The 27,089-nt window shown below is 43.5% G+C and overlaps 1 protein-coding gene across 4 annotated transcripts; it reads right to left on the bottom strand.

Annotated features, from left to right (window-relative positions):
• Positions 1 to 502: 502 nt before the first annotated feature.
• Positions 503 to 27,089, bottom strand: LOC128771897 (inactive phospholipase C-like protein 2). 4 transcript variants are annotated; one of them, XR_008416691.1, is made up of 9 exons: positions 26,804 to 27,089; positions 26,147 to 26,572; positions 13,531 to 16,014; positions 12,569 to 12,772; positions 7,982 to 8,057; positions 3,163 to 3,272; positions 2,086 to 3,044; positions 1,630 to 1,728; positions 503 to 1,165 (listed from the first exon to the last, which is right to left on the bottom strand). XR_008416691.1 is itself a non-coding variant. In XM_053887743.1 (7 exons), the coding sequence occupies exons 2-7, from the start codon at positions 26,525 to 26,527 to the stop codon at positions 2,847 to 2,849; spliced, it is 3,453 nt and encodes a 1,150-aa protein (XP_053743718.1). In that variant the 5' UTR covers positions 26,528 to 26,572; positions 26,804 to 27,089; the 3' UTR covers positions 1,250 to 2,846. The 4 variants fall into 4 exon arrangements, 1 of the variants encoding a protein (XP_053743718.1); XR_008416690.1 differs by having other exon boundaries at positions 1,630 to 3,044; XR_008416692.1 differs by lacking the exon at positions 503 to 1,165 and having other exon boundaries at positions 1,250 to 1,728.

Below are 27,089 nucleotides of genomic sequence, written 5' to 3'. Positions count from 1 at the left end.
GATCAAGGTGACAGGATGTTGTAAACCACTTCTTCTGTTCGACCTTGTGTCATGTTTTCACCCTTGCGCCGACTGATTCATTAACAGGTCAATGTGTTCTCCAGCTCAGACGGGGAAGAGCATTGTCATTACGCAACGACGATTGTCAGCGGTGCGTGAACGTGCTCATGGCTCCGGGAGAGCAGCTGAGTCTCCATGTCCCTGAAGTCCACATCCATCGATACGTTTGACTTCCAGTTCAACAAGGCCAGAGCTCAGACGCAGAGCATCAGAGATCACGAGGTTGGTATCTCGACTTATTAATTCTTTACTAATGTCATTAAGAAATTAATGACTTGAATTTCTGTTAATAATAAACATTATATATATATATATATATATATATATATATATATATATATATATATATATATATACACACACACAAACTGACTGAATATACGAACGATAAATATACTGAATGTAGTATGAAAGGAAGTTAAACACATGAAGAAAATACATTCAATAAAATATCATTAATGAAATCATTGTCACAATACATTCTAAAAATTAAAATAAATACATATAATTGGGGAAAATAAAAGATAAATCAAATTATTCAGTGGAAAAAATGCTGTACTGTATAGTGAACCATTAATTCCGATTAATATTTTGCAACACAAAAAGATAAACAAGGGTGTTGAATAAAAACAATATTTTATATAAGACAGAGTACTAGAAAAGAAAATGTTTGCCGACTCACTGATGAAAAGTTTTTTTTTGTTTGTTTCTTTTTGAAATTGAATTTGCTGGAGCAGACAGGGAGACGTCCAGGACTGTAGCTGTGGTGTTGGCAGCGTCAACCACCAAGCCCATCAGAAGGACGGAAACATCTCTGATTATATAAGATGACTTTTACAGCCGACACTCTGGAGGAAGAATATATAAACTGGAGGACTAGAAAGACCTTCTGGGTCAGAACATAGCCGCATTCATTCATCCACTCAGAGTATTCATACTGACCTGGAGGTGGCGTCCTCCCCGGAGCTGTTTCCCTCCTCGCTCTGTGAAAGTGACCTTGCGTGGTGAATTACGGGTCAGTCGCGGCGCCAAGATCAGAAGAGCGGCGTTCAACAAGGTCAGTCCATCAGAGCGGAGCCTCGAGGGACAAGTGAAGGACCGTTGACTGCGAGGAGGAGAGCGAGGGAGTAGAAGAGGGTTCCACTGGAGAGAAGTGGAACCATGATGGAGGCCACAAGATATCCAGGAATGAAATGTCATCGGAGAGTTTTTAATACATTCACAACTGCGTTCCGAAAATATTGACCAAAATGAATAAGGATAAATAATAAAATAACAGACTGAACTTGCAACTCATCTACAAAAGACAATTGTCATTGATATTCTGGGTGAAAAGAGCAGAGTATCTCCGATCATTAAAAAGACAATTATTTTAATTAAAAAAAGCAAAATTAAAAAAAAAATGACAATGACTAAGAAAAATATTTGAACTCATGACATAAAGAATAGATTAAAATAATATGTTCAGATAAAAATAATAATAAATAAAGAACACAAATTGAAAAGAATAATTTAACAGTAATATTCTTTTGAAATTACTTCCCTGACAACATCAGAAATGCAGACAACCTCTTGTCGACTGATGAAGATGCTGGGAGTCATGAGAGGAATCATGGAGACCACAGCCACGTTGTGAGGAAACCGGTCTTTATACGAGTGATGCTTCCACTGCACAACCGAGATGGAAGTAGTTTGTGACAACATCTCCAGCACCAAACCAGAACATGAAGACAACGGACGCTGCTCCGGTGTGCCGTAACATTATGACCACCTGCCTGGAATTGGCCGTGGCTGCGTTGGCTCAGTCGTGAGGCTCCACAGCCAGAGCCAATACCTGAGGATAGATATCATCTGAAGTACAAATTGTTGTCATATATTCTGCGATTCTTTCCCCCAGTTTTCCACATCTATCACTTCCAAGTTTTTATTTATGCTGGGTGCACCGCTGCTTCGTCTCACAAGCCTTCAGAATATCAGAGACCAAGGAAGGACTGTTGGAATTTTAAGTGGGAAATGACTCCTCACCTGGTTCAGCTCATTGGTGCACTTCAGATGAAACGTCATCTGACTGCTCAGTTCTTCTGCGAAGTACTTGAACACATCATTCAAGCCAAAATTGGATCGCTATCATCACCATGCTGCTGTATGAATCTCCAACAGCACCTGAATGTATCTCCCCTGTCCTCTCACGTCCTGGATTGTAAACAGCAACAAAGTGATGAAGAAAACTGAGAGCAGCATCTGGCACTAGTGAGCAGTAAGACAAAACCTTTTTTGCAAGAAACATATTATGATCTAAACATCAACTTTCCTTGGTAGAGCAGAAAGTTCAGTCCTGACAACAGAAAGAAGACCTGAGGAAAGGTGGTCATAATGCTACAGCCAGCATCAGTCCGTGGAGCAAACACGTGTTTTATTCAACGGTAAAAACGTCTTCATTTGAGGGCAGGACGACGAGTTCACGTTAGGTCGGTTGTACAGTTCCTTGCTGGGGCAACAGACGGATAAAACCTTCCACATTTATCTTTATAAAATAATCTTATTTCCATGTGTACAATAATAACAATAATAAAACAACGCTCTGAGAAAACAGGGATCTTCGTATGTACACTCCATATTTTGGCAGATGGAACACGACGTAGACTCACCGGCTCGTACATTCACAGCTCCGAAATATTGTGCTTTTTTTTTTTTTTTTTTTTTTTAAACAACAGTTTTTGAGTCACAGAGCAGATCAGGGAATGTCGTTGCCGGAATGTGGACGATTGGTGTCCCGTGGGAAGCCTTCAGTTGTCCTCATCGGTCAGCTCGTCTTCGGCCACGGCCTTCTCCGGAATGGCCTCCAGGCTGCGTCTGCAGGAGGAACTGGACGAGCTGCTGGCTGAGCCGCCCTTGCTCAGGTTACAGGCCAGCGCGGCGTAATGGATCTGCTTGAGGTTCTCCTGGACTTCGACACGGGCGTGCTTCAGAAGGTCCGCTTGCCCCTGAGGGCGAGGAGCACAACACATTTATAAACCTTCATGACCGTGAACGTCAGGCAGCGAGGGCTTCAGGGTCAACGTCTCTTGAGCGCTACAGACGCCGTCTCAAGCTGCAGCTCACCTTCAGGATGGTGATGTTCCACGTGAAGCTCTCCACAGCCTTGTGCAGCTTCCGCCCCTTCAGTCCTTCTTTCACAGCCAAGTCGTGGAGGTTCTCATGGAATTCCATAGCTGAGGGAGGAAAAAGGAGGCAGCAGTTGGTACCACAGAAGAGAAGTGAACAGCCTGAGAGGAGAAGACTAGAGACGTGACAGATCCAGCTGGCTGTGCCACGGCGATATAAAGGCTCCTTATATCAGGCCTGGTGCGACTCCTCTGTCACTCACCCCAATACAAGACAGACACTGTCAGTTGTCATAAACCAAAACTTCGATCGGTTAGAAGCATCACATGTATTTAACATTTCAACATGACCTTTTAGATGATGTCATTCCATCATAAAGGCGAGACGGTTCTAGCTGTCGGAAAGTGGTAGGTAAACAAGATTGTCAGCGTGACTGCTTTGTTTCAGAGAGTTTCAGAAGACTCCAAAGTTTGAGGTACATTATGTAATCCGGGGCCGAATCCCCAACAGCACCCCTTCATGTGACCTCACGACTGGGTGGATCTGGGGGCATAATCCAGGATAACCTGGACCACCATATTGATGCTACCTGCTCCACATTGGAGACCCTACCAAGGACAAAACATCCATCCACGAGAGACTCATAGTAGAGCCACAGCTCCTGCACAAGAAGCTAGTTGAGCTGGATCTTGCTAGGATGTTTTCTGGACAAGAGAGGTGGGACTTGGAGAGCTGGGCCACAAAGAGCTGGAAGAGGTTTCAGAGGAGGAGCAGTATTCAGTATTAGTCGGACGATGAAAATCCTCCCTGGACACGTCTCCTATCCGAGATCACATCCATTAACCTCAAGGGTGGTCTTCTTCTTCTCCTGCTTCCATTTCTATCCTGACATACAAACATTACAGTATTCCCATTTGTCCCATTTACTCCCAGGCTTTGACAGATTTTGCTTTCATCCTGCATTTTGGTTGTCCAGGAAGTTACTGATGACATGCTGAGAGTTTAAGTAAAACAGCTGAATCATGACAGGGATGAGCAAAAGCACCAAGAGGGGACGTCAGAGCCGAGTGGGCAGACAGACATGATGCCCCTTCATCCTGCATTAGCATCAAGGCATCAATCAGAGAGGGATTTGTCTCCCGAAGAGACCTCCCACCTCCGCAGCTTCCTCCTCTCATCATCCTCGCCTGGCCGCACCACCACATGTTCAACGACAAATAAGCTTCCCAGTGCGGCGTCCCCGCGTGCGAGGCGGGGAAGCAGAGTTCCGACTGAGAATTCACCGAGCGTTTCCACTTCGCCGCCATGAACTGGTGCCGTTGCCATGGAAACATGCCTCATCATGAGAGATTGTCCTAATAGGTGCAGGATTACAGCATGCGAGGATCTCAGCTGAGGAGAGCCTCGGGTGTAGGATACATTCAGCCAGACACACTCTGGATGCTTCACAAGACAATTTCCCTTCCATTCCCGTACACGGCCCGACAAGTCCGATCTCATCTCCGCCGAGGTTTTTATTCTACAACTGTAGGGCTGTTACTGACAGGCACGTGAATCATGACTGTGCTCAAGACGCCTCGCAGCTTCCTCTTCCTCACGCGCACACAGCAAACTCACTGTGGCGGTTGCCTAGCAACTTCCGAGTCTGGCAGGAAAGCAGTGAAGCGCTTTTGAAGCGATCCACCAACATGATGACATCAGCTCCAGTGAAATATTGTGTGATTGTTTTCTCTTCCAGGTTGGATTAGGTTGGCTCCGGACTCGGGGTGTAATTTTACTAGGCACAGGATGTGACACGGGGAAACATGATTCATTTATACGGCTACACTGCGGTGTGGCTCTCAAGTGAGCGGAAGAGATCAGGGAGGAGTGATGTGAAAACTCTTGCTGTGTAAGCACTTTCGTCAGCTTTGAAACAAGAAGGAAAGTTTCAAAACACTATTGTACCTCGGTGTTCCTCGCTATGACCAACGCATATAAGCTTGCATCTAAGCACCTCATTCCCCTGGACTTACACTATGGACAACCTTTGCTACAATTATGACCGCCATCTTTTCCTTGTCCTCTTTTAAACTAGTATATGATAGATCAATGACTGACTCGGTTGGCCTCCACACACTGTATCCCCATAAAAAAGAAAAAAAATCACCATGGAATTACTTCGATCAAGTCCGTTTCTATACTTTTCTTCAATACTATCTTACACATCCTTTTCCACATTTCAGAATTCAGAATCTTTGTGGTGGTTTCCAGCTCTAAATCACATAAAATATTGCTGCTGACTGAAGTGGCTCAGAAGATCCTATAAGGGATCACATTCGAGTTTCAGACATCAGATCAATTCATTACATCCTCTCCAAAGGTGCAGCTTCGACAGTCGCACAACTTTCCGAAGCTATCTAAATCATACTTTAAAAGAAAAACCCTCCACTCCTCCACTCCAGGCAGGTGGGCCTCAATTCGAAATGGAGCTTAAGTGAGCAGCAACAATCCCGTTTGAGCAGCAAACAGCCGCCTGCTTTCTCGTCAGAGAGGTCTGTTTTCTACTGACAAAAATAATGAGCCCCGTCTGAGTTCTGTGCGACAGATTATTCACAACTTTAATAGCAGAGAGCGTCCTCTCGCTGTGAGAGGGGAATTCACTGACCCAGTTAGCGCTAAGAGAGGACTACGACATCATCTAAGATACATGAAGACACAAGGAAGCTGCTTCATTCTAGTGAAATGTCACTGCAGCAGCATCTATGGCACCTTGGTGAAGAACACATCCAGCAAAAGCGGCCAATCACAGAAGAGTAAATTTGGCTGTCTTTGCTCCTGGCTGCTGTTTCACTAACTCGCTTGTCCTTGCACCCACCAGAGGTGTGAATGAAATGAGTGTCAGAAACTTGCAACAAAATGAACCTTTAAACACAGCACAATGTTGAAATGAATCTAATTTTCATTATTTTAGAGTGAAGAAATTCTGTTTTCTGAGTTTTTTGGAAGCTGAGCGATTGGTCGACAAGGAATGGGTAGACAACCCTTTGCTAGATGAAGACAGTTGAGCGTTTGGGGTTCCTGTTCATGAGTGAGTTATGGACGAAGAAGGACAGCCAGACCAATACAGCACCTTCAGTCCTGAGATCTCTTTATCAGCGGTGAGTTAAAAAAAAAGCTCTCAATTGACTCCACTTCTCACTTGTGGGCAACAGCTCTGTAGGGACTCAAAGAAGACGCATTTTCACTCCAAGATGTCTGGACTTTCTCAAAGAGCTCCGTCACCCTGGAGAGATTCAGAATAGAACCACTGCACAGTTGAGGAGACTCGCTGAGGAGTCCCCAGGACAGACCGAGGACACCAGTGACTGGTAAGTGTCCCATGAAAAGTTAATACGATAAATACAAAGTTTTGTTGTATCTGCTTAAGGCGAAGTAACGGCAACAGGATCAACAAAACACACAACAAAACCCAAGTCTATTTGCTTTAGTTAAAAAGATGCGTTTTTCTCCTCCAATATGCCGAGGCGATGAATATTTTATGAGTTGTCCATCTGGGAAGTGATAAAGCCATTCTGTCTTAGCTGGCTTCCTCGCCCGCTCAGCGCTTGCAGAAGGCTTACTGTGTAATAAATGAGCCGTCTATGAAATAGTCAGACGGCGTTGACTGAGAGAAGGGGCTGCATTATGTAGCCAAAGACTGTCATGATTGCATTTCATCTCATTACCAAGCCGCATCAAACTCGCTGACCTCCACAGAGGGATGCCAACCAAACAGGAGGAACGACACCAACTTGGTCCTTCACATCAGACTTTGAAAGATGCTGCAGTTGGCGGTTTGAAACCAATGTTCAAAATCATCCAGATGCATTAAGATCATAACATACATCTGTGCTAATGGCTACATTCAAAGACTCAAACATTTTCAAGTTGGCATGTTGTCCTCGTACCTGCTGCAATGACATCACATGTTTTCGGGGACTACCAAGCTAATGCCAGCCCCATTAGCTGACGACAACAACGTTTAGAACCGCAACTCCCCCACAGGCATCTGACACTTCACCACCACCTCTTACTAACTTGTGTGGCAGCTTCAGGCTCCTCGAGGCAACAGATGATTGACACTCTCAAATGAAAATGTAAAGCATCACTTCAAGTTTCAAAGAACTTTTGAAAACACGTATGAAGACGGTTTGAAATTAAGATTGTTAAACGACCGTTTAGCAAAGGATTTTTACAGAATTCTTAAGCAGAAGAAGGAAAGAAAGGCATATTCTACCTCAAATCCTGATTGTTTTCACTGACATCTCCATCACCTTCCTGGAGGCGAGAATGGACAGGCTGCCCTCTGCCATCTCTTCATGACCTCTGTGGGACTTCAGCCAACCTCTCTCACTAACTAGACCACTGAAATACTCCCCTCAGGAAGGAGATCAGTGAGGGCCCCAACCTCCCACTTCGTCTCTTCCCATCTGCTGTTCTTTTCGCATCCAACCCCAGAACAAATTCCTGGACTGTTGAGATACATATGCTAAATGAACCCTCAATCTCAATGAAGTTTCCTTTTTGTTTGGCCTGTTCAAAACCAAGAGCCCTGGTGTGACGGAATTAACAAACACTGTTTGAATTGTGACAGATCAGTAGATGGAGACTGGCTTTGATGATGGTTGCTGCGGCCCCCACAGGCAACCCCACCCACTCATCCCTCTGTAATTAAAATGCAGCGAGGAGGCATTTGCCAGCGTGAATGAAACACCCTTATTCCTCCTAAGTAACCTTCTATCACAAGCGGATATTAATATCACTGTGGATCACTCTGTTGTCTTCATCATCTTACCGGCTCTTTGCGTCTGTAGAATCTTCTCGTAAACCATCTCTGAGCTCTCCAGCAGAGTCTTGCTGGTCTGGACCACCTGATACACAGAGAGACATCGTATTAGCTCCTTCTCTCACATCAGCTCAACACCCGCTGTAAAGTGGTGCGGAGGCCTTGTGTTTTCTATCCTGGGAGGCCTCAGAAACACACGCTGTTATTAAAGGCTCGTCCGTGGGCGAGGTCGCCGAAGAGCATTTCGGAAAAGCCAAAATTAGAGGGAAAGCGCTATATGGCTGATTTATTAATAGATACTCGTCTGGTTGGAGGAAGGAAGGCTGTTTCGTCTGAGCTGGGAAATGAAAGTGGAACCAGAGACAACAAATAGGCTGACAGAATTCTTCTTCGCGGCATGAACGCTTAACAAGCAGGTGAAGACAGAGGGCTCAGCAAAAAGAAACAGAACCAAGAAGGACATCACGACCAAACTGAAATCATATCTTACACCCAATATTATCATGCAGTGCACATGCATGAGATTGTCTTTCAATATAAGACAGCTATGGCTCGTCATTTCCCATAAAATAAAGGGTCTTTGTTCCACAATAATCTAATCCTCCTTGTTGAAGACAGACGGTTCACGCATGCCTTCCGTAAGTGAATGGAATTCATGATAAGACATGTGACTGTGGAAGTTAAGAAAAGCACACCCATAACAGATTACAGTTTTGGAGACACTTAAACAGTCCCTGATATTGTCATTCAATGGAACTAAACCTGTGACTGACCCGGAAGCGTCGGATGTCAGTGTGATCTTCGAAATTACAGCCACGCGCTGCTAAGTTTAGCCATGCTGCTGTTTTGTGCAGCTTTAATTGAGCGCAAAAACTCTGCTGACGGGCAGAGTGTTTAAACTCCCATGGTGGTGCTTAATGCAGGGTTTAGGAAGCCATCCGCAGATGAGATGCAGCCCCTCCATTAACAACAGAACACTTCGATATTACTCACACAAGGACGGCAGCCTGGCGGGGATTTGAAAGAGGCAAATGATGTGTGTGTGGGTCATCGCAGGAACAAATGAAGGGAGTAAACAAGAAGCTGTATGGGTCCAGTGTGCGCTGAAGAGGGCCTTTATTAGATTGCAAATCACAGCCTTAGTCATCATGAGGACAGTGTCCAAAGCAACATGGCTGCTGGGATCAGTCCACAACGCTACTTTTCCACAACCGTATTTGTCAATCCAGTTTTTTTTCTTTTTTTTAAAAAAACATTAGCCTTAGTTATCGTGACAGGGTTTCCCAGAGCTCTATACCGTTAAGACAGAGTCCTTGACAAAAGCACTGTTCTCATGAAAAAAAAAAACAGCTTGAATGCTGTCGTGCTGTCACGCACCACGTCTCAGACAGCCACAACCTAACCACAAAATAAAACTGATGATACAAACACAAATACCCTCCATTCATACACCAATTTATGTGTGAACCCCAAGACAACTCAACTCAAAGATTCAAAGTACTTTTAGAAGGCCCTCAGTGTGATGCATGATGTAGAGTAGACACAAGCAAAGAATCTTCTTTTATACCAGTGGACAGACAGACACATAAATACATTAAGACATTGGCAGCAATAATAAACATGCAAAAGCACAAGTGGCCTTCCCCCCATCTTCCTTTTGGCTGGATGAATCAAGGACAATTCAAAACATCTTAGGCTGCGATGAACCAGGCCACTTTCCCATTTACAGAAAGACACTCTGCTAAGTGAGCCTAGTAGTAAAACAAAAAGGGCAAGCATAAAGCAAACAAATTAAATGCTTCTTGAAAATGTCCTTCAAAATCCTTATGAGACATCCCATTGAAAGCATGTATCCATTTCAGGTAATTGCATTATACTTCTTCACATCTACAAGGTAACAGACATTTGAAAAACGGGTGAGTTTGAATCTCAAAATCAAAAAGAAAGAATACAGATGGTAGTTAGATATGTGCGACACTGGAAGTATCTTTAGGTACAGGTCCAGAGTTTAGATACAGATGCGTATCTGTGTCTGAACCAGATGATCTTAAATGGAATTGGTATCATTATTGGAAAGCAGTGGTCTTCAACAATAAATCTAACAGTCAACCAACAACAAATAAGTACAGTGCAGGTATTTCATGCACAGAAGAAAGTCTGAAAGTGGAACCCAAATAGCCGCCTCATGTCTCTGCCACTACCTTGAAGAGTAGAAGGACTTTATAGATACTGCACTGTGCATGAACGAATACCGCGATAACACACTTGAGTTAATACAATAGTATAGTCAAGTCGCTGTGTCAAGTTGCCCATTCATTAAAGCTTCTGTGTGAAGACCAAGGTCCCTCTTCAGCATTTCATTTCAGATTTTTCAAGTCAGTAGCACCACTCATTCTTATTATTTTCCTGTTCCACTGGATTTAAAAACAGCTTGTCATTCTTTTCATAACATAACATTACAGTCTGTCATTCTGAACTTGAAAAATGTCACCATAATGACCAAAAATGTGTCATTGGAACAGAGCTGATTGTTGTTTAGCTAAAGAAGCACTTTGGCAGGAGGCAGAGTGGACAGGCTGAAGTTTTAAACAGGCATTATAAATCCCTGTGAAGGCTCGCCAACCCCTGAGCAACAATACTCTGCAACCAGAGTAGCCCAGTCTGCTGAAGTTATTAGAGAGCAAAGATAGAATTTCACCCTGACTCAGGCATTTCAACTCACGCCACCGCTGTGGTGACATCGCTGAGACAATAACCTCGGCACGAACTGTGATTACACGTCTGCTGCTATGACTGTCTCCGCAGAAGAGGAATGTCTTACAGATTTATTTTAGGCAAGCGCTGGCAGCAATTGTTTTAATGAAGGTGGAGAATCCAAATTGTATAAAGGCATGATTCTTCAAGACATCATACCTCAATGGCAGTGGATTTGCAACCTGCAGGTTAATGTCAACACAGGAATATGTACAGAAAATAGTGACCTGTTCTTGGTGTCTTCAGATCAAATTAGCTGTGGTGGTGGTTTGAAACACAACATGTGCCTGGTTAGCATCCAGCATAATAACTGGTTCATGGGAATACAGAGCTTCAAAGCATCACTAGACTCAGTTAACTGGCAGGGGAGCAGTCGTCTGCTGGGAACACTGGATTCAACACAAAATCACAAGTTCTTATTGTGAATCGAGTTGAAAGGCTCCAAACAAAAGCAGAAACCAGGACGTATTATCTAAGACCACAAACTGGCATCCTGCTGCCTTTTTTTTCTGGGACACAAATGGACAGGGATTAAGACCCAGATTCTATTTTTGCCAATTATGAAGAAAAGAGCTGCGGACGCCCAGTGGTGGTCTTTGATACTGCCTGTGTATCTAATGACACTGTTCTATACATTATTAAAAACTCGTTTACATCTGCCTATCCTAGCTTTAGCCACGCGTCTGAGCTCATCTGCTTCTCATTTTGGTCGGCAGCTGCCGACGATCGAGGCCTTCTGCTTCCCACTTTAGCGCCTGCTCTTAATACATTTCATTTCACTCCCTAATGTGCCGTCAGGTTCTCCTTCCTTCCCTCCAAATCAATGTTCCCAGCTCTCCTGTCCTCCACAGCAATTATTGTGGCTTCCACTCCAGGTCTGAGAAGCGCCACCTTAATCACACTGCCGCATCAGCCACTTACACAATCATCAGCAGAATAGCCGGTGAATCCAAAATAATCTGACTCCAAACCTGTTTCTCTCTCCTGTCTATAATGGGAAAAACAAACATGTCACACCTACTCAACGTTGGCACTTTCACTTCAGCTAGAAGACACCCCTGGAGGTTCCCCTGGGAGCATGAGACCACTGGTGAGGAAACTGTTGCTCAATGATTTCCCATGGGACTTGAGTTGGGCCCAGAAAGTGTGAGCATATGGGTCTCATGGGTCATGGGAATGCTCATCCAGGATAGTGATGAGTTCCTCTAATCACTACCTATCATACTTGGGGAGTCAAACTTCTATGGTTTGTTTAGTATGGAAGCTCATTTCCCAAGACTATTCAGATGGAACTGCGATAGTCCAGAATGCTGGATGTAGTTTCACGTACATTGGAACTTTCAATATCAGAATGGACATGCAACAGAGAGGGTCGACCAAGATTCAAAGTGATGCATGTAGCTATGACCTTCATGGGCCACTGGATTTGAAAACAGTCCATACAAGTAGAACCAAAGTCATGCTTTGTCAGTCTTATGGTCCTGCAAGCAAATGAGTACTGTTATTAATCATTCAGTAATGGGATGCACAGCACAAAAGTCTTGTCCCTCAGAATTCACAAGTCGACGTTACACAATGGAAAGTGACTTGATGTACTAAAGTTAATGACATTACTACCCTTTGAGGCATGTTGCATAAATATCGATTTTTTTTTCCACTGAACAGGGCCACCTCTTACCTAACCACATCCTGTGAGCCAATGTATTGAGCAGAGTGGAGTCATGCTTGTTCAACCGATGAGATGGAGGAGAACGATTTGCACAGAGGGCGCCGCTACATTCACATCCTGCCAAATAATATCCCACCAGTTGGGCAGCGATGCGATTTCCAGATTGCACTCACCATGTCGTAGGTTGTGACGACTTTTTTGAGGACCTCTGGGAGTAAACCTTGGGGTTCCAAGGTTGGATACTGGTCTCTGAGGTCGAACACCAGGAGTGGGCTGTTGTCAGGTCCGGTAAGTCGAGAGGAGAGTGCCAGGATACACTGCTTCAGGTTTGCAACAGCGGAAAGGCCGCATAGTTCTTTGAAAGAAACTATGGCATTCTGCAGCAAGAAACGAGAGGGACAAGCTCAAAAAATGAGTGGTGTGAAGTAGAAATACTGACTTAAAACATGGCATTTTGGTTGCAAATTAGCGACAAGCATGGGAGTTTAGACAGGTAAAATGCTAAGTTGCAAATGGCATGCTACCACGCATTGAAAAGGTCAAACATAATAAACAAAACAAACAGAATGTGTATTCTAGGTCACTGGTATCTCATTTGAACAGTAAACTTAACTGAGCACAGGGCATTGGCTGCCCTTGTAGCGCTTGTCTGTCAACATAAAATTGTTTAGAATGAGGCGACCTTTTGTGAACTTCAGCTAAATAAATAAGATAAAGGGAAATACAAACATTTACAATTCTATTTCTACTACTCTATGAGTACATGAGAGATGCTACAGAAAATAAATATACAATAGGGCCCCTTTAAGTGACAAGAGTGATGAAGGGGAAGGAGCTGGAGAAGGAGCGTGGTAAATACAGGTAGTTATGTTGCATAAAACATTACCTTGTGATACTTTCCTTCAAAACAGGATGTGTATACATTCAAGCACTGGAGTGCCAACACTGTATGCTCAGAAAAACAGCTAATATTCCCTAGCGACACACTGAATTATAGGGATGACAAGACCCAAGTCAGTAAAATGTTGACATCTGGCTCAACAGTTGACAACATAAGTTCATGGTGTGTTACTTATGACTTTGAGAATTCTCCTGACAAAAAAGGGTACAAGATTAATAAAATATAAATACGCACCTGCATGTTTTCTCTGAGATCGGTTCCCTCTCTTAGCGGCAGCATTGCAGTTTTGAAGACGTCGTCCACGGCCTTGATCAGCAAAACTCTCATGCTCGCGTACTCTCTGTTCTTCTTGCTTTTTCGCACCGACAGTCCCCTTTTGTGTGGCTTGCCGCCCCCTCTACGGTTGGTGATGGCCACGTGAACAAACAACAAAGTGTGTGGCAGAACCTCACCAGTCAAAGATTGCAGGGGGACATGGCGAAAACCTGGCTGCAGGCACTCGAAGGGGATGGTGTACTGCCCGATAAACTCGTCCCCAATGTAATCGTCATCCAAGACCACAAAGCGCACCATGGCAAGCTCTGGGAGGTTTATCTGGAATTCAAAACTCTCATCGAACAGCGGATTGTCCCCATTCTGGTTGACGGTTTTAGTCCTTTGTTCGGCGCAGTCAGCTGGAATACCATGTATTTCCACATACACGTAAGGGTCAACTACATCACCTTTGGCACCGGAGCCTTTTGGCTTGGGGAAGTTTTGTCCACTTATTATCTTAATGTGCAAAAGCTGTGGAGAAACGCCAGGCACTGAATCTTTAGTATTGGCACTAAAATAAGATACCTGCTCCCTCATGATCGCTGGTCGGAGGACATATCCACAGTTCCCATTCTGGCGGAACCAGCCGATATTTAGATCCATCATCAATCCAGGAGTTTGGTAGTTCATTGCTACAATTTGGCAACCACACTTCCAAAAGTCTTGTGGGTTCATGTTGCTGGAGTCGATCCTCATGGGACTGGGATATACTCGTGCTAGAAACTTTTTGTTGTAGTTAACAAAGTCCCCTGGAAAGTCGCTTGCACACCGACTAGCAAACACCTCGTTGAAAGAGCAGAGCTCCCAGTGTTTCTGGCTCTGGAATGACGTGGGAAAGTCCTTGAACTCCACAGACTTGCACAAAGTGACCAAATCAGAAAGGTCCTTTGACAACTGAAATTTTTTGGGCGCAATAGTCAGGTGTTCTGCAGACTCTATGCTCATTCTTTGAGACATCTCCGCCCCTTCGTCCTCGTCCGTCACCTCACCTTCCGAGGCAGTACAGTTGTTGCTGAGCTTCTTACCCTTCAAAAGAATCTTCCCCTTTAAGTCAGCGGGAGACGGAAGGTAACAGTCCTCTGGTTTCGGTGAATCTAGACTCATTTTGTCTCCAAGGATCTTTTTGAGATGCTGGAACATCACCCCTTGTTGTTTCAGAGAACAATGGTTTTCTAAACAGAGCACCAGAGGAAACTCTGATGCCACAAAGGCATACTTATTAATGACATCAATAACATTGCGAAAAACTATCTGCGAGGTCATTGTATGACCGGTATAAATGACAGGCTCATTATCAGGACCATCCCAGACATCAAGTTCAACACTGCGGCAGCCCATTTTCAGAGCACGGATATACCCGGTGACATCAGATGGACCTCGAAACTGATCCTCTATCAGGTAGGTGTTATGTGACGCATTAATATAATAGTGGGACAATGGCTGGCTCATGTCTTGGCACACCGTTTTGTGTTCTGGGTCAAATATGTGGCACTCTGGAGACAGCAGGTAGTTTGTGAACCCATCGAGTGAAAGCCAACCTTTCAGTCTGCCTTCTTTAGAAGGTTCAAACTTCTGAATGACTTCTAAACTGGTGTCTTCACTGACCTGAGCCATGCCCTGTTCGGCCTCCAAAAATATCATCAAATCCTTGGTATCCAAAAATTCTTTGTTGCTGGAGAACTGAACGAAGAGAAAATAAATTTCAGGTCGAGTGCATAGGTCATGAAAGACCTCCAAGAACTCCTCCTTCGTGACCCGAGAACCTACTTTGTCCTTAGCTTTATGGAGCTCCTTAAACTTGAGCTCTACTTTCACATTTTTTAATCCAGGGCTCAGTTTTTTGACCAACTGCACCGCAGCACATATCGGTATCTGTTTGCTATTGTTGCTGTCGGCTTCATCGAAAAGCTCCCCCAGCCACGAAGAGCGCATGTTGTTCTGACTACTCTCGATCATGTTCAAGGTGTGCTTCCCGTAAGAGATCAAATATCGAAGCCCCGTAATCCATGTGTTGGCTACATCTGCCGTGTTTGCGACCAAATCCAAGGATTCGTAGTTTTCACCAAAGATAATAGAGAAAGCACAATCCTCTGATATCTGATCGTAAGTACCGTTAGTTCTGAAAGTGTCTGTGTTTTTGCCTGTTCTGACTTCCTTGATGGATTTGACATCAATTTTGGCCTTGTCCGATTCTTTCTTGGATGGCTCCCACCTGAAAGACTGCATGTCGGCGTCCAGGAGGAAGTAGCGGTGGTAAATCCGAGAGTTGGACCTCACTTTCTTCAGCTCAGACCCATCCACCATGGCACTGATGCAGTCACTAGCGCTGCTGATTTTCTTCTCCGTTGGCATGCTGCTGAAGGACACGGTCTTCTTTCTTTCTTTACGTTGTCTTGATCCATCCTACAGACAAAGACACGACTGAATAAAACAAATCCCTCACACACTTCAAACGTAAAACACAAGGTCATGTGCAAGGAATTCGGGCAAGCATCCAAAACAACAATTAACAGCCTCAAGTGTAAAACACTGATTTTCTCTGCCTCATTTGTATCGCTCCAAAATTTGCTTGCCTCTCACAAATTTCCAGAACACGTCTAGATTGTAAGACTAATCAGAAAAGACAAATCTAGCATGGAGTTGAATGAAGCAGATTGTTTCAGTCAACAATAAAATTGAACTATAATTGCTGAACACAGAGTAATAATGGTGGTTTTGATCATATAAAGGCTTTAAAAATCAGCTCATGATGCGGTTCAAATCAATCAACTGGGACATTTCACACTTGGAACAGCGGATGGGGAAAAATCCTTTTAAGACTGATTGGCAAAATACATAACAGACCATTTTAAATGAGGTGGACGATCAAAACGCTGACAGGTAGATATTTGGCATCGTAAACAGGACTGTGCCAATACTTATCCATTAATTTAAATAAGGTTCATTGCTGAAAAATGTTTCATAAACTAAATATGTGAATACAAAATTAATAATAATGGCATAATAATAAAGGCAACAATTTGCACATTTATTGAATGGAAAGGAGTTCAGCGTTGTAAGGTTATGTACCGCCAACTACATACCGGACACATGACGAGAGACAATGAACTAGTTCAAAAATGCAACGCAATGTACGGAGGCACACTTGAAGAGAAATTGCGTCCGAGTGAAATAAACAGGTAACTCAAGAATGTGAACTTCAAGAGAAGATCATTGGATATTTTTTTTAACGTTAAAAACAAGGTTGTTTCCACTAAACTGGTTTGTCTGAAAATGCTCCATTTGAACCAAGCAGACATGAAGGATTACCGGGGGGAGACGTACAGGAAGACAACATGAGTTAAAGAATTCAAACAGAATGTATCCAGCTAACAAATCCCGCAGGAATCCGAATCCCCTCATGGACTGAATACCACATCTTTTCTGGATGACTGAGCGGCTATAAACTATCTGCACCACTTAGGACGTCGGCACAGAACTCATGTTCTCGCTCCCCATTTCTGACCAAAGAGAAACAGGAATAAAATCTAGAATAACAAAGGAAACCATAGCACTAGATAAGTACTTAGAGAGAGCAGCCTTCCACCAAGGAAACAGCAAACTAATCAATTTAACAACTTTAACAACAACAATTGCAGAATTGTCATTGTGTTCACACACAACAAAATACTTGTTGGCTGACGGCAAAACTGATGATTCCTGAGTTTTCAAAGTAACTTTCAAGCGTATACAGCAGCTCTAAACATGCCCACTGCACCACACAAAACACTCCCGTCATATGGAAATTCACTAAAATGTGCATTCAAGTTTCCCTTTTCCCAGCGTGGGGCTGCTTGTTTCACAACATGAAGTGCCAACATGTTTTCCTTGTGGTCAAAGCAGGTGCTGTAGCCCCTACATCAGGCATAAAATTCCCTCGTTCTCTGACGTTAGCAAGTCAAACAAGTGTGTGTATGTGGCAAATACAAAACACAATATTAATATTAAACATAAAATTCTCGATTTTCTATGGTGTACAAATAACTTCCACAGACTGTGACATACAGTGAGAGCGCAGTGAACTTGTCTTGAGGTCTTGTTTATAGAACTGAACCAAGGTCTCAGTTTTCATGATCCATGCTCATGACAAGCTCTCGTACATCAGTCAACTCTATACTCAACATGACCTGTAAACCCACCAGAACAAAGACATTTGTCATTACTTGTATTTTGACGGTTCAACCGCCCATCTTTGATAAATACAGATTACAATCATTGCAAAACCATAAACGCCCTCCAGCAATTTCAGCAAAGCACATGAAGAGTGGGTTAAGCAAAGAGCACTTGTGCAAAACACTAACACCTCAGATGACAAAGAGTAAACAACGACTCAGGCTTGCGCTGCCACAGATGACTAAATAGAATCTGAGAGGCAATTCAGATAAGCAACATTCTGCATGCAGATAAGACAACAAGTATTTCAGTCTCCCCTGAGGCAAACTCTTCAGAAAAAAAATACTATTTTAATGGGCTAACTTTGAAGACAAAGCTTGAGAAAACAAAACAGTCAATAGCCTGTTTGGACACCTGACTACACAGTGCATCTACACACCACCTGGCACAATATTGATTTTACATATCTGTCCAGTAAACGACTGTAATCTCCATTCAAGCTATTACAACACACAACCTTTTCAAAGTGAAGTCAGAGGACAGCTTTTGTTTTCAGTGTACCAACTGTGAAACCGTTGGTGCACACTGTAGCCACAGGATATGAGGGAAAGCATCCTGTGTTTAATTACGTTGAACAAAGATCCAACACCAGACTCTTAATCATACGTTTGTAGCAGAGCAGGTTTTACACAAACGGCTATTGACATATTGTAAAAAAACAAATACGGATAGAAGCAGAACTTGAATGAATCAAGAGGTGGGTCATTTAGCAACACATTCTGCACGTCCTGTACTGGAAGGCTTAAGAATCAGTCCAGAAAATGAAGGAACACCATCCTTCCATCACTAGTATACAAGATGCGATCCGTCCACCTTGTGAGGGAAGTAACAACTAATGAGGCTCATGGGTGTCCATGAAGGTGTGACCAGAGGATGATCAAGATTGGTGGAGGTGACGTGCTTGCTGTGTCAACCCCTAATGGGAAATGGCCCGAAAAGAAGAAACAGCTGCATCGTGGAAAGGAAATTTCTCATGGCGGACGCCCAGTTATTGCAAAAAGAAAATTGTGTGAGTGGAAAGTTGAACGCAATCAACAAAGATAATGGAATAAAACATTTTTTTTATCCCCTAGTGAATTTCAAGGAAGTTATGATTCCTTTCCTGCAACGACTTGGTCTATAATTGGACATAACCTTTCATCTTTCTGCTAACACACATTTCAGAGGTTGAATCAACTATTAAGCGTTTCTTCTCAGAAGTCCTTATTAATCATTCCCCGACTTTCATAAAACTGATGGACGAGCTGTGGAAACAAAGTTCAACAAAACATCTCCTGAAAAGTACACGTTTCTATCACTGGCATGTTCGACTGTTATTGTAAACCTCCAGAGACAAAATGGAAACAAAGGGATTATCTCCATCCTGTCGACAGGATGAGCAGGAAGTGGCTCAGTCCACGTGTAACCATTAGTTCTCCTGGAAGTAGATGACAGTTCCTATATGAAGCCACAACTCCATCAGACACAAAACTCTTACGGACACAATAACTTGTCATCCATCACTGTCAACGTTTCAGACACAGCAGTCTGAAATATAATACCAGTAATATTCATGTGTAACTGTAAAGTATCACTTTTGCCCCCTCAGTCATCGCCAGCTCAGGAGCAAGCCCAACAAGCAGAGACTCACTGATAAATTCATTCATGCTCACTTGCCTCCAAGAAGATATTGTCACTGATATTACATTGTGAATACAAATATATGCATCATCTCCACTTTTGGCACAATTAACACCGTATTGTTTTCACCAGGGCGATATCGCAGGTCGACTCTGTTTTCCTCACATACCCGAGTGTTTTCCTAACAATGGACAGATCCGCTTTGTTTGAGCGAATGGAGGTGAGACGTGGGAAGTGAAGTGTAGTCATGGGCTCATTACTTCTCCTGCCACTGGCCACCCACACACAGCACAGTCACCATTCACGAGTGGTAAACATCTCAGACAGAGACAGACTTTTAAACGGGCAGAGGGAGAGTCGTGGCGTTATATATGGTGTGTGTGCTTTTGTGAGACACTGCTGCTGAGATAAACACGAGTGGCTTCATCCTTCTTACTGGAAATTTGATTAGCATAAATGTCTTACCTGTTAGAGGAATTAGAAAAAAACATTACCAGTACAAATCTGAGGACGTGAAACTGAATATACGAGCCAATGACCAGAATTAGGAGTTAAGAATGGGCATATACAGTGGTGTTACCAGGTTACATGAGAGACATGGTACCCCAGCCAACATCTACTTTGGATCTCTACAGGGTAACTATCCAAAAGAAGTCTTTGATCGATGAGGCCATAGACGAGAGTAGAAAGCCACCGTCATCTGACTCGGCTCTTTCTTCACCAGACAGAGTTCTCACGACTGAAGACGCTGTCAAATTCACACTCCACTCTTCACTCACTCACAAGACATGGGATTTTATTTGGTCCAAATGGTAAGTTGTTGTGATTTACTTGTCAATCAAATAATTCCAAATCATGTGTTCAACCTACTTTTCTCCAAAATACAGTGCTGTTAAGGACTGAGAGGCAGAGTATAAAACCGCCACGCGTCTATTTATGGTGAAAGAAGGACCGTCTCCAAAGTCGAGCTCCGCCCTAAATTCTTCTTCAAAGTTTAAAAGATGTCTGTCAAAGGTTTGCAGAAGATGTGTCATCTCTTGTTTAAAAAGATGTGGTTGCACTAAAATAGCCAAGTTTCTTCTTAAAAAAGAAGAATCAAAACAACCTTGAAGGTCCCTCTGCGACTCACTACTGTAGAAGTACACATTATTGTGCCACAAAGCTTCTAAATATAGAGCTCCCTTCGCTAAAGCAGGTGGTACATTTGCAAAACGGTGCGGTTAAACGTTGCACTGGTGCTTGAGACAGAGGGTTTGAGTGGGAGGATGTGTTTTGGGTGGAGTACAGAGAACTTCTCTATTCAGTATGTGAAAGAACTGAGTGAAGTGAAGCATGTGCCCCATATAAAGTACATAAAATTCACACATTGTTTTGGCAAGTGGTTGATGATCGGTAGACCACATCCGGCCATCCACTTCATCAAAGTCTGCAGATGCAGCGCGAAGCAGACATCCTTATTTACACCCATACCACCCCGTATAACATCTGTCATTACAGCTTGATCAGTAATAGCTGTCAGAAGCGAAATAACGTCAAGGGAGTATTAGTTTCATGTCAATGAGGGCACAGCTGCTTATCTCATCGGCCTGATGGTCGAGCAAATTAGAAGAACTGGTAAAAGATCGTTTCCTGAGTGAAACTGCCGGTCTGTGAACGCATGGATAAGAATCAAAGTGAAATTTTAGAAAAGTTCTTACAGAACTTTCAACATCAGTTTCCCTGATTGTTGGCTTGCGTGTGCTGGTAGGGATACGGAGCAAAAGCCGATGATCATGAGGCCAGAGTTGAAGACTTGAGAGCATAGAAGTATTGCATATCCACTGTGGTCAGGAGTTACTCTCACGGTAAGGAGCTGTCAAAACCATACAATTTGAAAATTTGAGGTTTTGGGACATAGACCCATCGACCCATCTTGTTTTCCATCTCACTTCAGACATGTCGATACTAATAGTGATCGGTCACATGAGCAACTTCCCCTGGAAAAAAAATCCTGGTGTGTCCCATGATTATGTTCTTTATACAACTAGTCATTGTTACCTACTGGAGTGTGACAACCTTTAACCCTTTCAAACAGCTGCTCCAGACATGATCCTTCCTGCTCGCTACCCAATTCATAGTGAACTGATTGAAGTATTTGTAACTGATTGTCTGCAGTAGAGAGTGGATCTGTCATGGTATCTTGCACATTGTGCTTAATGTGCGGGGTCCATCGATGTTAAGCTAGCATGATAGCCTGTAACTGAATATAGTCTTAGCAAACACTGTCAAACCACATCATTATAATGTCTTTTGTCGAGTTGTTTTCTTTGCAAATATCGATTTGACAACTTATTTACCTTGCCACTGACTGTTTCCCCTTATCATGTAATTTCCTGCCTCTTAAGCCGCATTGCCCCGGGCGAAATGTCCCACCACCCGCAGAGCAGTCGGAACAAAATCCACCTATCCAGTTGGGCCCCGAAGCCCAGTTCATTTGTGTTCACTGCTTGGATTTTTGATTCAAGGCAGGAATCCACAGTGTGAAAGCCCCCACTGAGTGTCTCAGTTGAACAATTCCATATTCCCCCAGTGGAGCTGCAGGAGGTTTCTGTTTAAGTCCTCTTGTTGATTAGTTTTCAAGGTATGAGTCAGGTAAAGGATGTTGAGAGTTGTTCAAAAGTGATCAGGAATATTGGCGGATTCACACCCTGCATAAACCATGGAAGCATAGAGGCCATGGAGAGAGTCCGCACACTCTGTGTGCCAGATCAACATCGGCCTTTCTCCAACATATCAGGTGTGATCATCTGTGCCGTGACAGCCTGCGTGTTTGCTCATCGGTGCACTGTGCTGTCAGGTAAATAATACAAAATTATTCAATTTCCCGGCACTTCCCTCTGCACTCCATCTCTGAGGCTTTAATTGCCAAATATCACACTTTAAAAATCAGGTCGCTGAACCTTTCGAAATCATTTAACAGCAACCACGGACGTGCTAGACCCAGAACCAGCTCCTGTCAGACCTATGGACAAGCGGATTAAAGTCAACTCCATATTTATGAGTGTTTTTAGTCAAGTGCAAAATAAATCCTCTTTTAAAAGACTGGCAAACAGATTCTGACATCCCTAAATAAGGTTCCACTCACTCGCAGTACTGAGCACTCAGCCCGCCTGAGTGAGCATCCAACCGAAATAAATTGCAGTAAAACAGCCCGGGAACTGAGACAGGCTCTTGTGTAGTGAGAGATTACCTGGAACATTACAAGGCAGAATGTCAATAAAACACCTATCAATCTGTGAGAGAGGGGCGGATCAAAAACACACATCGCCATTGTGCCAAGAGCGGGGTTGCCAAAAGTCCTTCGTGAGAAGAGGTGTGGGCAGTCGAAAGATGCCCCAGGGCAGAGAAGACTCTTATGATGAAGCCACCCGACACCACAGCGAACAACAGAGAGGTGTTTTCTAGAGGGAACTTTGGAGGGTGTCCAGCAAACAGCGTTCAGTTCTAGAACAGGTGACGAGCACGACAGAGTGAGGTGATGCTGAGGTCACAGCACAGGAGGTGGTAGAGTTATAAACCAAACAATGTCTCTTTGTAATTTGATGTTTCTAGCGGGTGTAACAAAATCAACGCCACATCTCTTTGAGCGACACAAAATCTGTCAAAACCGACGAGCCTTCCTCTGCAAGGTGTTTCTTTTCTAATCTAATCGCTACTAAGGTAGTATCACATGCCTTTCACCGATGGCACTTGCAAGTGGATGCAAGTCAGCTATTCATATAGTTCCTAACACATTGACCAGCATGGCATGTTAATATTTAGGGCTACAAGATTGGATTGCTCAGTTGAAAGACAGATTTGAATTTCGTATGCAGCTCACAGGTCATAGTCTCTGTCTCCAATTGTGTCAGGGAAGTAACACAGCATCCAGCATGCTGCCTTCCTCAGGCTGCATCCACGTGCTTGTTATGCATAGTCTTGCTTGGCACTGCTGAGTTTTTGTATGCGCTTGTGAGTTTGCTTCAAGTACTCCCATGACAGGTAAGCAGTCTGCATCTTCTTAAGGTTCTGGCACTGAACCGGAGCAGCTTCCGATGCTCCGATCATAAAGACGGTGAAACTTCACGGCATCAAGCATGTGGGGTTTCACAATATGTAAAATTGAGAAGTGAAGAAGACAAAGGGAGAATTGCAGTTTAGAGTTTAGAGTTTAATAGGAGAGATAACCTGCATGGTGGAGTCAAAAAAAATGTGCAATAATTTCTGCCAATATATGTTGAGTTTTTGGCAGTGGAGAAATCCTAATCAGGTCGTGTGATAAAACCTCTGTTAAAAGAGGACAATCTTTATATCCAAATTTGCAAGGGTTTGACGTTCCAGTTCAAGATACAGGTGTAAACCATGTAAACTCTGAATGCGATGTAGACTCCATCACCTTCTCAAGAAACGCTGATCAGACATTTAATTCATGGAAAACATGCTTGAATACACCTAATGTTCAAGTCAAATTTGATAAGCATGAGCGCCATGCCACTACAAATCATAAGCGAATGTACTTGGATGTAACCAGCGAATACAATGAAGCATAATGAGTGCCAGTAATGTAATAAAAGGGACATACATCTGGACTATATACAGAGCGATCCTGCCAAAGCTCATCACAGCATCACTGTCTTCTTTCACAGATCAATTTGTGCATAAGCTGTTATCTCATGGCACAGAAGACAAACGAATGGAGCTTTGTTTGGTGACAGAAACTGGACTTGTTCCCCCTAACTGCTGTGTGGCTTCTCATCGAGACAGCTGCAGCCATGTGCTGCAGGGGAACAGTTGAGCACATTGACAAAACTGTAGGAAGTGCCTTCAACTTTCACAGCCGTTGAGCAACAACAGAAACAAAGCTGAAGTAGCAACACAACACTTTAAACACAGGAGTCATGACATGAGTGGAATCTTCTACCGTAGTTTCATTATTCAGAGTGAAAAATGTTTCTTTCAAAGCAACAATGCTACAGTCCAATAATTATGTTGTCATTGTTAATCATTTGGATCCCTCTCCTTGGTTTTCCTCCAAAATCTTAAGAGGTAATCGAGGACTATATACTACAAGAGTTTGTGTACGTTCTTGTCTCCACTGTGATGTGACTGGTGATCAGGTCAGGGTAAGGTTCGTGCGTAAACGTACGAGGAAAATAACTTGTCCAAAACTGACAAACACAACACCTGTAGTATGTCACAGAAAACAGCTACAGGGTTATTCTCCAAGATTCAATTTCATTTTCCACCGCACCTTTCCTACCCTTACGCTCCCAACATGCCAACAATTTTGTGAATTACGTACTGCATAAAAGTAGGTAACTGCTCCTGAGCATTCTGTATACCAAGAGATAGTGTCATTAGAAAGGTGGCAGAGGAGTAATTTGAATTCAAAGTGTCGCTTGTCCACAACAACACCGGAAAATTATCAGTATGAAGGCTGAAGCCAGTTAAGCCTCTTGGTATGTCATACCACTTTGCTTTGGGGTTGATCGTTGACAAAAACCACACAAGGCCAAAGCCATAGTTACACTGTCATGTCAGGGATACAAAGCAACAATTTCCACTCTTGATCAAATGATTTATTGTTTGGATGGGCTTCATGTCTGATGGTGGAGATGAACAGTTAGCAGTTGTTTGCCTCCAGTTTTCTAAGCAAATATTGATCAACCATCACTTGTGGGACCTGTTCTTAGGATGTCACGACACACAACAAAGCATAAAAGGGCCCTGACAAACACTGCCACTTTCTCAGGCTTAAATTTAAGTTCATTCTACCGTCAGCAATAGATTTATGTGAAATTCAGAGGGTCGTAATGGAACAGGAAACAAGAACTGAAAAGGTGTCGGAAAACTAGTTTGGAATGGGAACTTGAACTAGCCGCACTTCCTAGTTCATGAACGTTAAAATGACCACGCGGCCGTAATCGGTGGTCAGTCTAGCATAAGGTGGATTCAAGCAACTAGCATGAATCTACCTTCGCACAAAAGGTGGATTCAAGCAACTAGTTAAAGTTATAACAGAAAAAAAGCCTGTTATTGAACACACGCAGATTTGTTGGTACTCTCTCAGAATTGTTTGTGATGGGGGTAATGTAGAATGCTAGAACAACTCTGAACCAGTGGCCTAAATGGCAGGGAGTCAAACTCAAATGTGGCCCACTAATTGATTTATCTTTGAAAGTAAGTTTGAAATTCAAATACTAATTTAAATCCAAAAAAAATAGATGACCTCAATCATAATCAGGACTAGATTTACGAGACAGTATTTTCTATCAGATTGGAGATCATAAACATAATGTGGATCTTTCGGTGTGTGGTGAAGGAGCAACCACCACATCATTCACCACAAATAAGAGCGGATAATTTCCTGTTCAGTAAATTAGTTTTGTTAGTGTTTACATTTTGGCACGGTGCCTGACTGAGTTTGACACCCTGATCCAGTTGCATGTGTAAAATGATGATTCAGTTTTATATCAGGGTACAGAAGCCAGAAAAAGCATTCATAGTAGCATTGACACGCACATATGCCATCTCCTGTACACACAGATGATGTATGTGATATCATATGCTCAGCTGGAGGGTGTTGAAGCAAATAAAGCAGTGGCAGACTGGTTATTTAAGCACATTTCAGTGTCAAATGTTGTGTCACAGAACGACTGAGGCTCCATTTAAGATCAAGATTTACCTTGATAATGCTGCTCCTGCGAGGTATTTCAGATTTGGCATCCGATTCGAGCGAGGTGTTGCTGCTGCTGCTGTTGTCCACCACGCCTTGGCTGCAAGGTGCGACGGCAGAACCGACCATGTTGTCGGGAATCCCACAGTCTCCATTCAACACAGACACCTCGCAATGCGTCTTGCCTGCCGCCTCGTCATTCTGCACGGCGGGATCCTCGAGATTGAACCGAGGCAGCCTGCCGTTCTCCCGAAACTCCGCCATAGACACACACACACACACCTTTCTTTCTCTCCCCCTCTCACTCACTCTCTCTCTCTCGCACACACAAGGAAATCCTTCTTCTTCTTCAGCCGTCCTGTTGGCTTGGTCGCCTGCTTTCATCTGCATACACCATCATCTCTCCTCAGTGGACCGGTTCAGATGTGCATCGTGCTGTGAGAAGAGATCGAGCTACACGTCATGACATATTCGTCAATAACAGCAGATATTAAAAATAAATAAATAATGGCGCCGGTTGCTGTCACTCATCGATGCAGCTTCATAACTGATAATGAACGACTATTGGGGCTCTTTGTTTCAGTCGCGTGCCTTAATAGTCTCTAAATAGACGCCCCGTTGAGTCGGTCATCTTTTAAAGATCAACATTTGAAAGTATCCACTCACCACTTTCTCCCCACGGTTCTTTGTAAGTTTGAGGAGCTTCAGTCAGCGACCCTCCCCTTTTGCGCGGAGCAAATTAGCCGCGGCTAGCTCGGAGCACTCGCTAGCTTAGCTGGTTAAGTAGTTAAGTTGTGCGGCTCGAAGTTGTTTCCCCGCGGGAAGCTGACCCGGCCCATGTTGCGAGCTCGCCGTCGGTTCCGGTCGCAGCGCTACACTCGTGATTCGGAGGCGAGTTCGCCGACAATGGAACGGAAAGTCGTTTCCAAGGAACTAAGTTGTGTACGTCGCG

Source organism: Synchiropus splendidus, chromosome 15 (assembly GCF_027744825.2).
Source record: "Synchiropus splendidus isolate RoL2022-P1 chromosome 15, RoL_Sspl_1.0, whole genome shotgun sequence".
Lineage (NCBI taxonomy): Eukaryota > Metazoa > Chordata > Actinopteri > Syngnathiformes > Callionymidae > Synchiropus > Synchiropus splendidus.
Note: the sequence above shows the minus strand (reverse complement) of the source record. Positions and strands in the feature narration are given on the sequence as shown.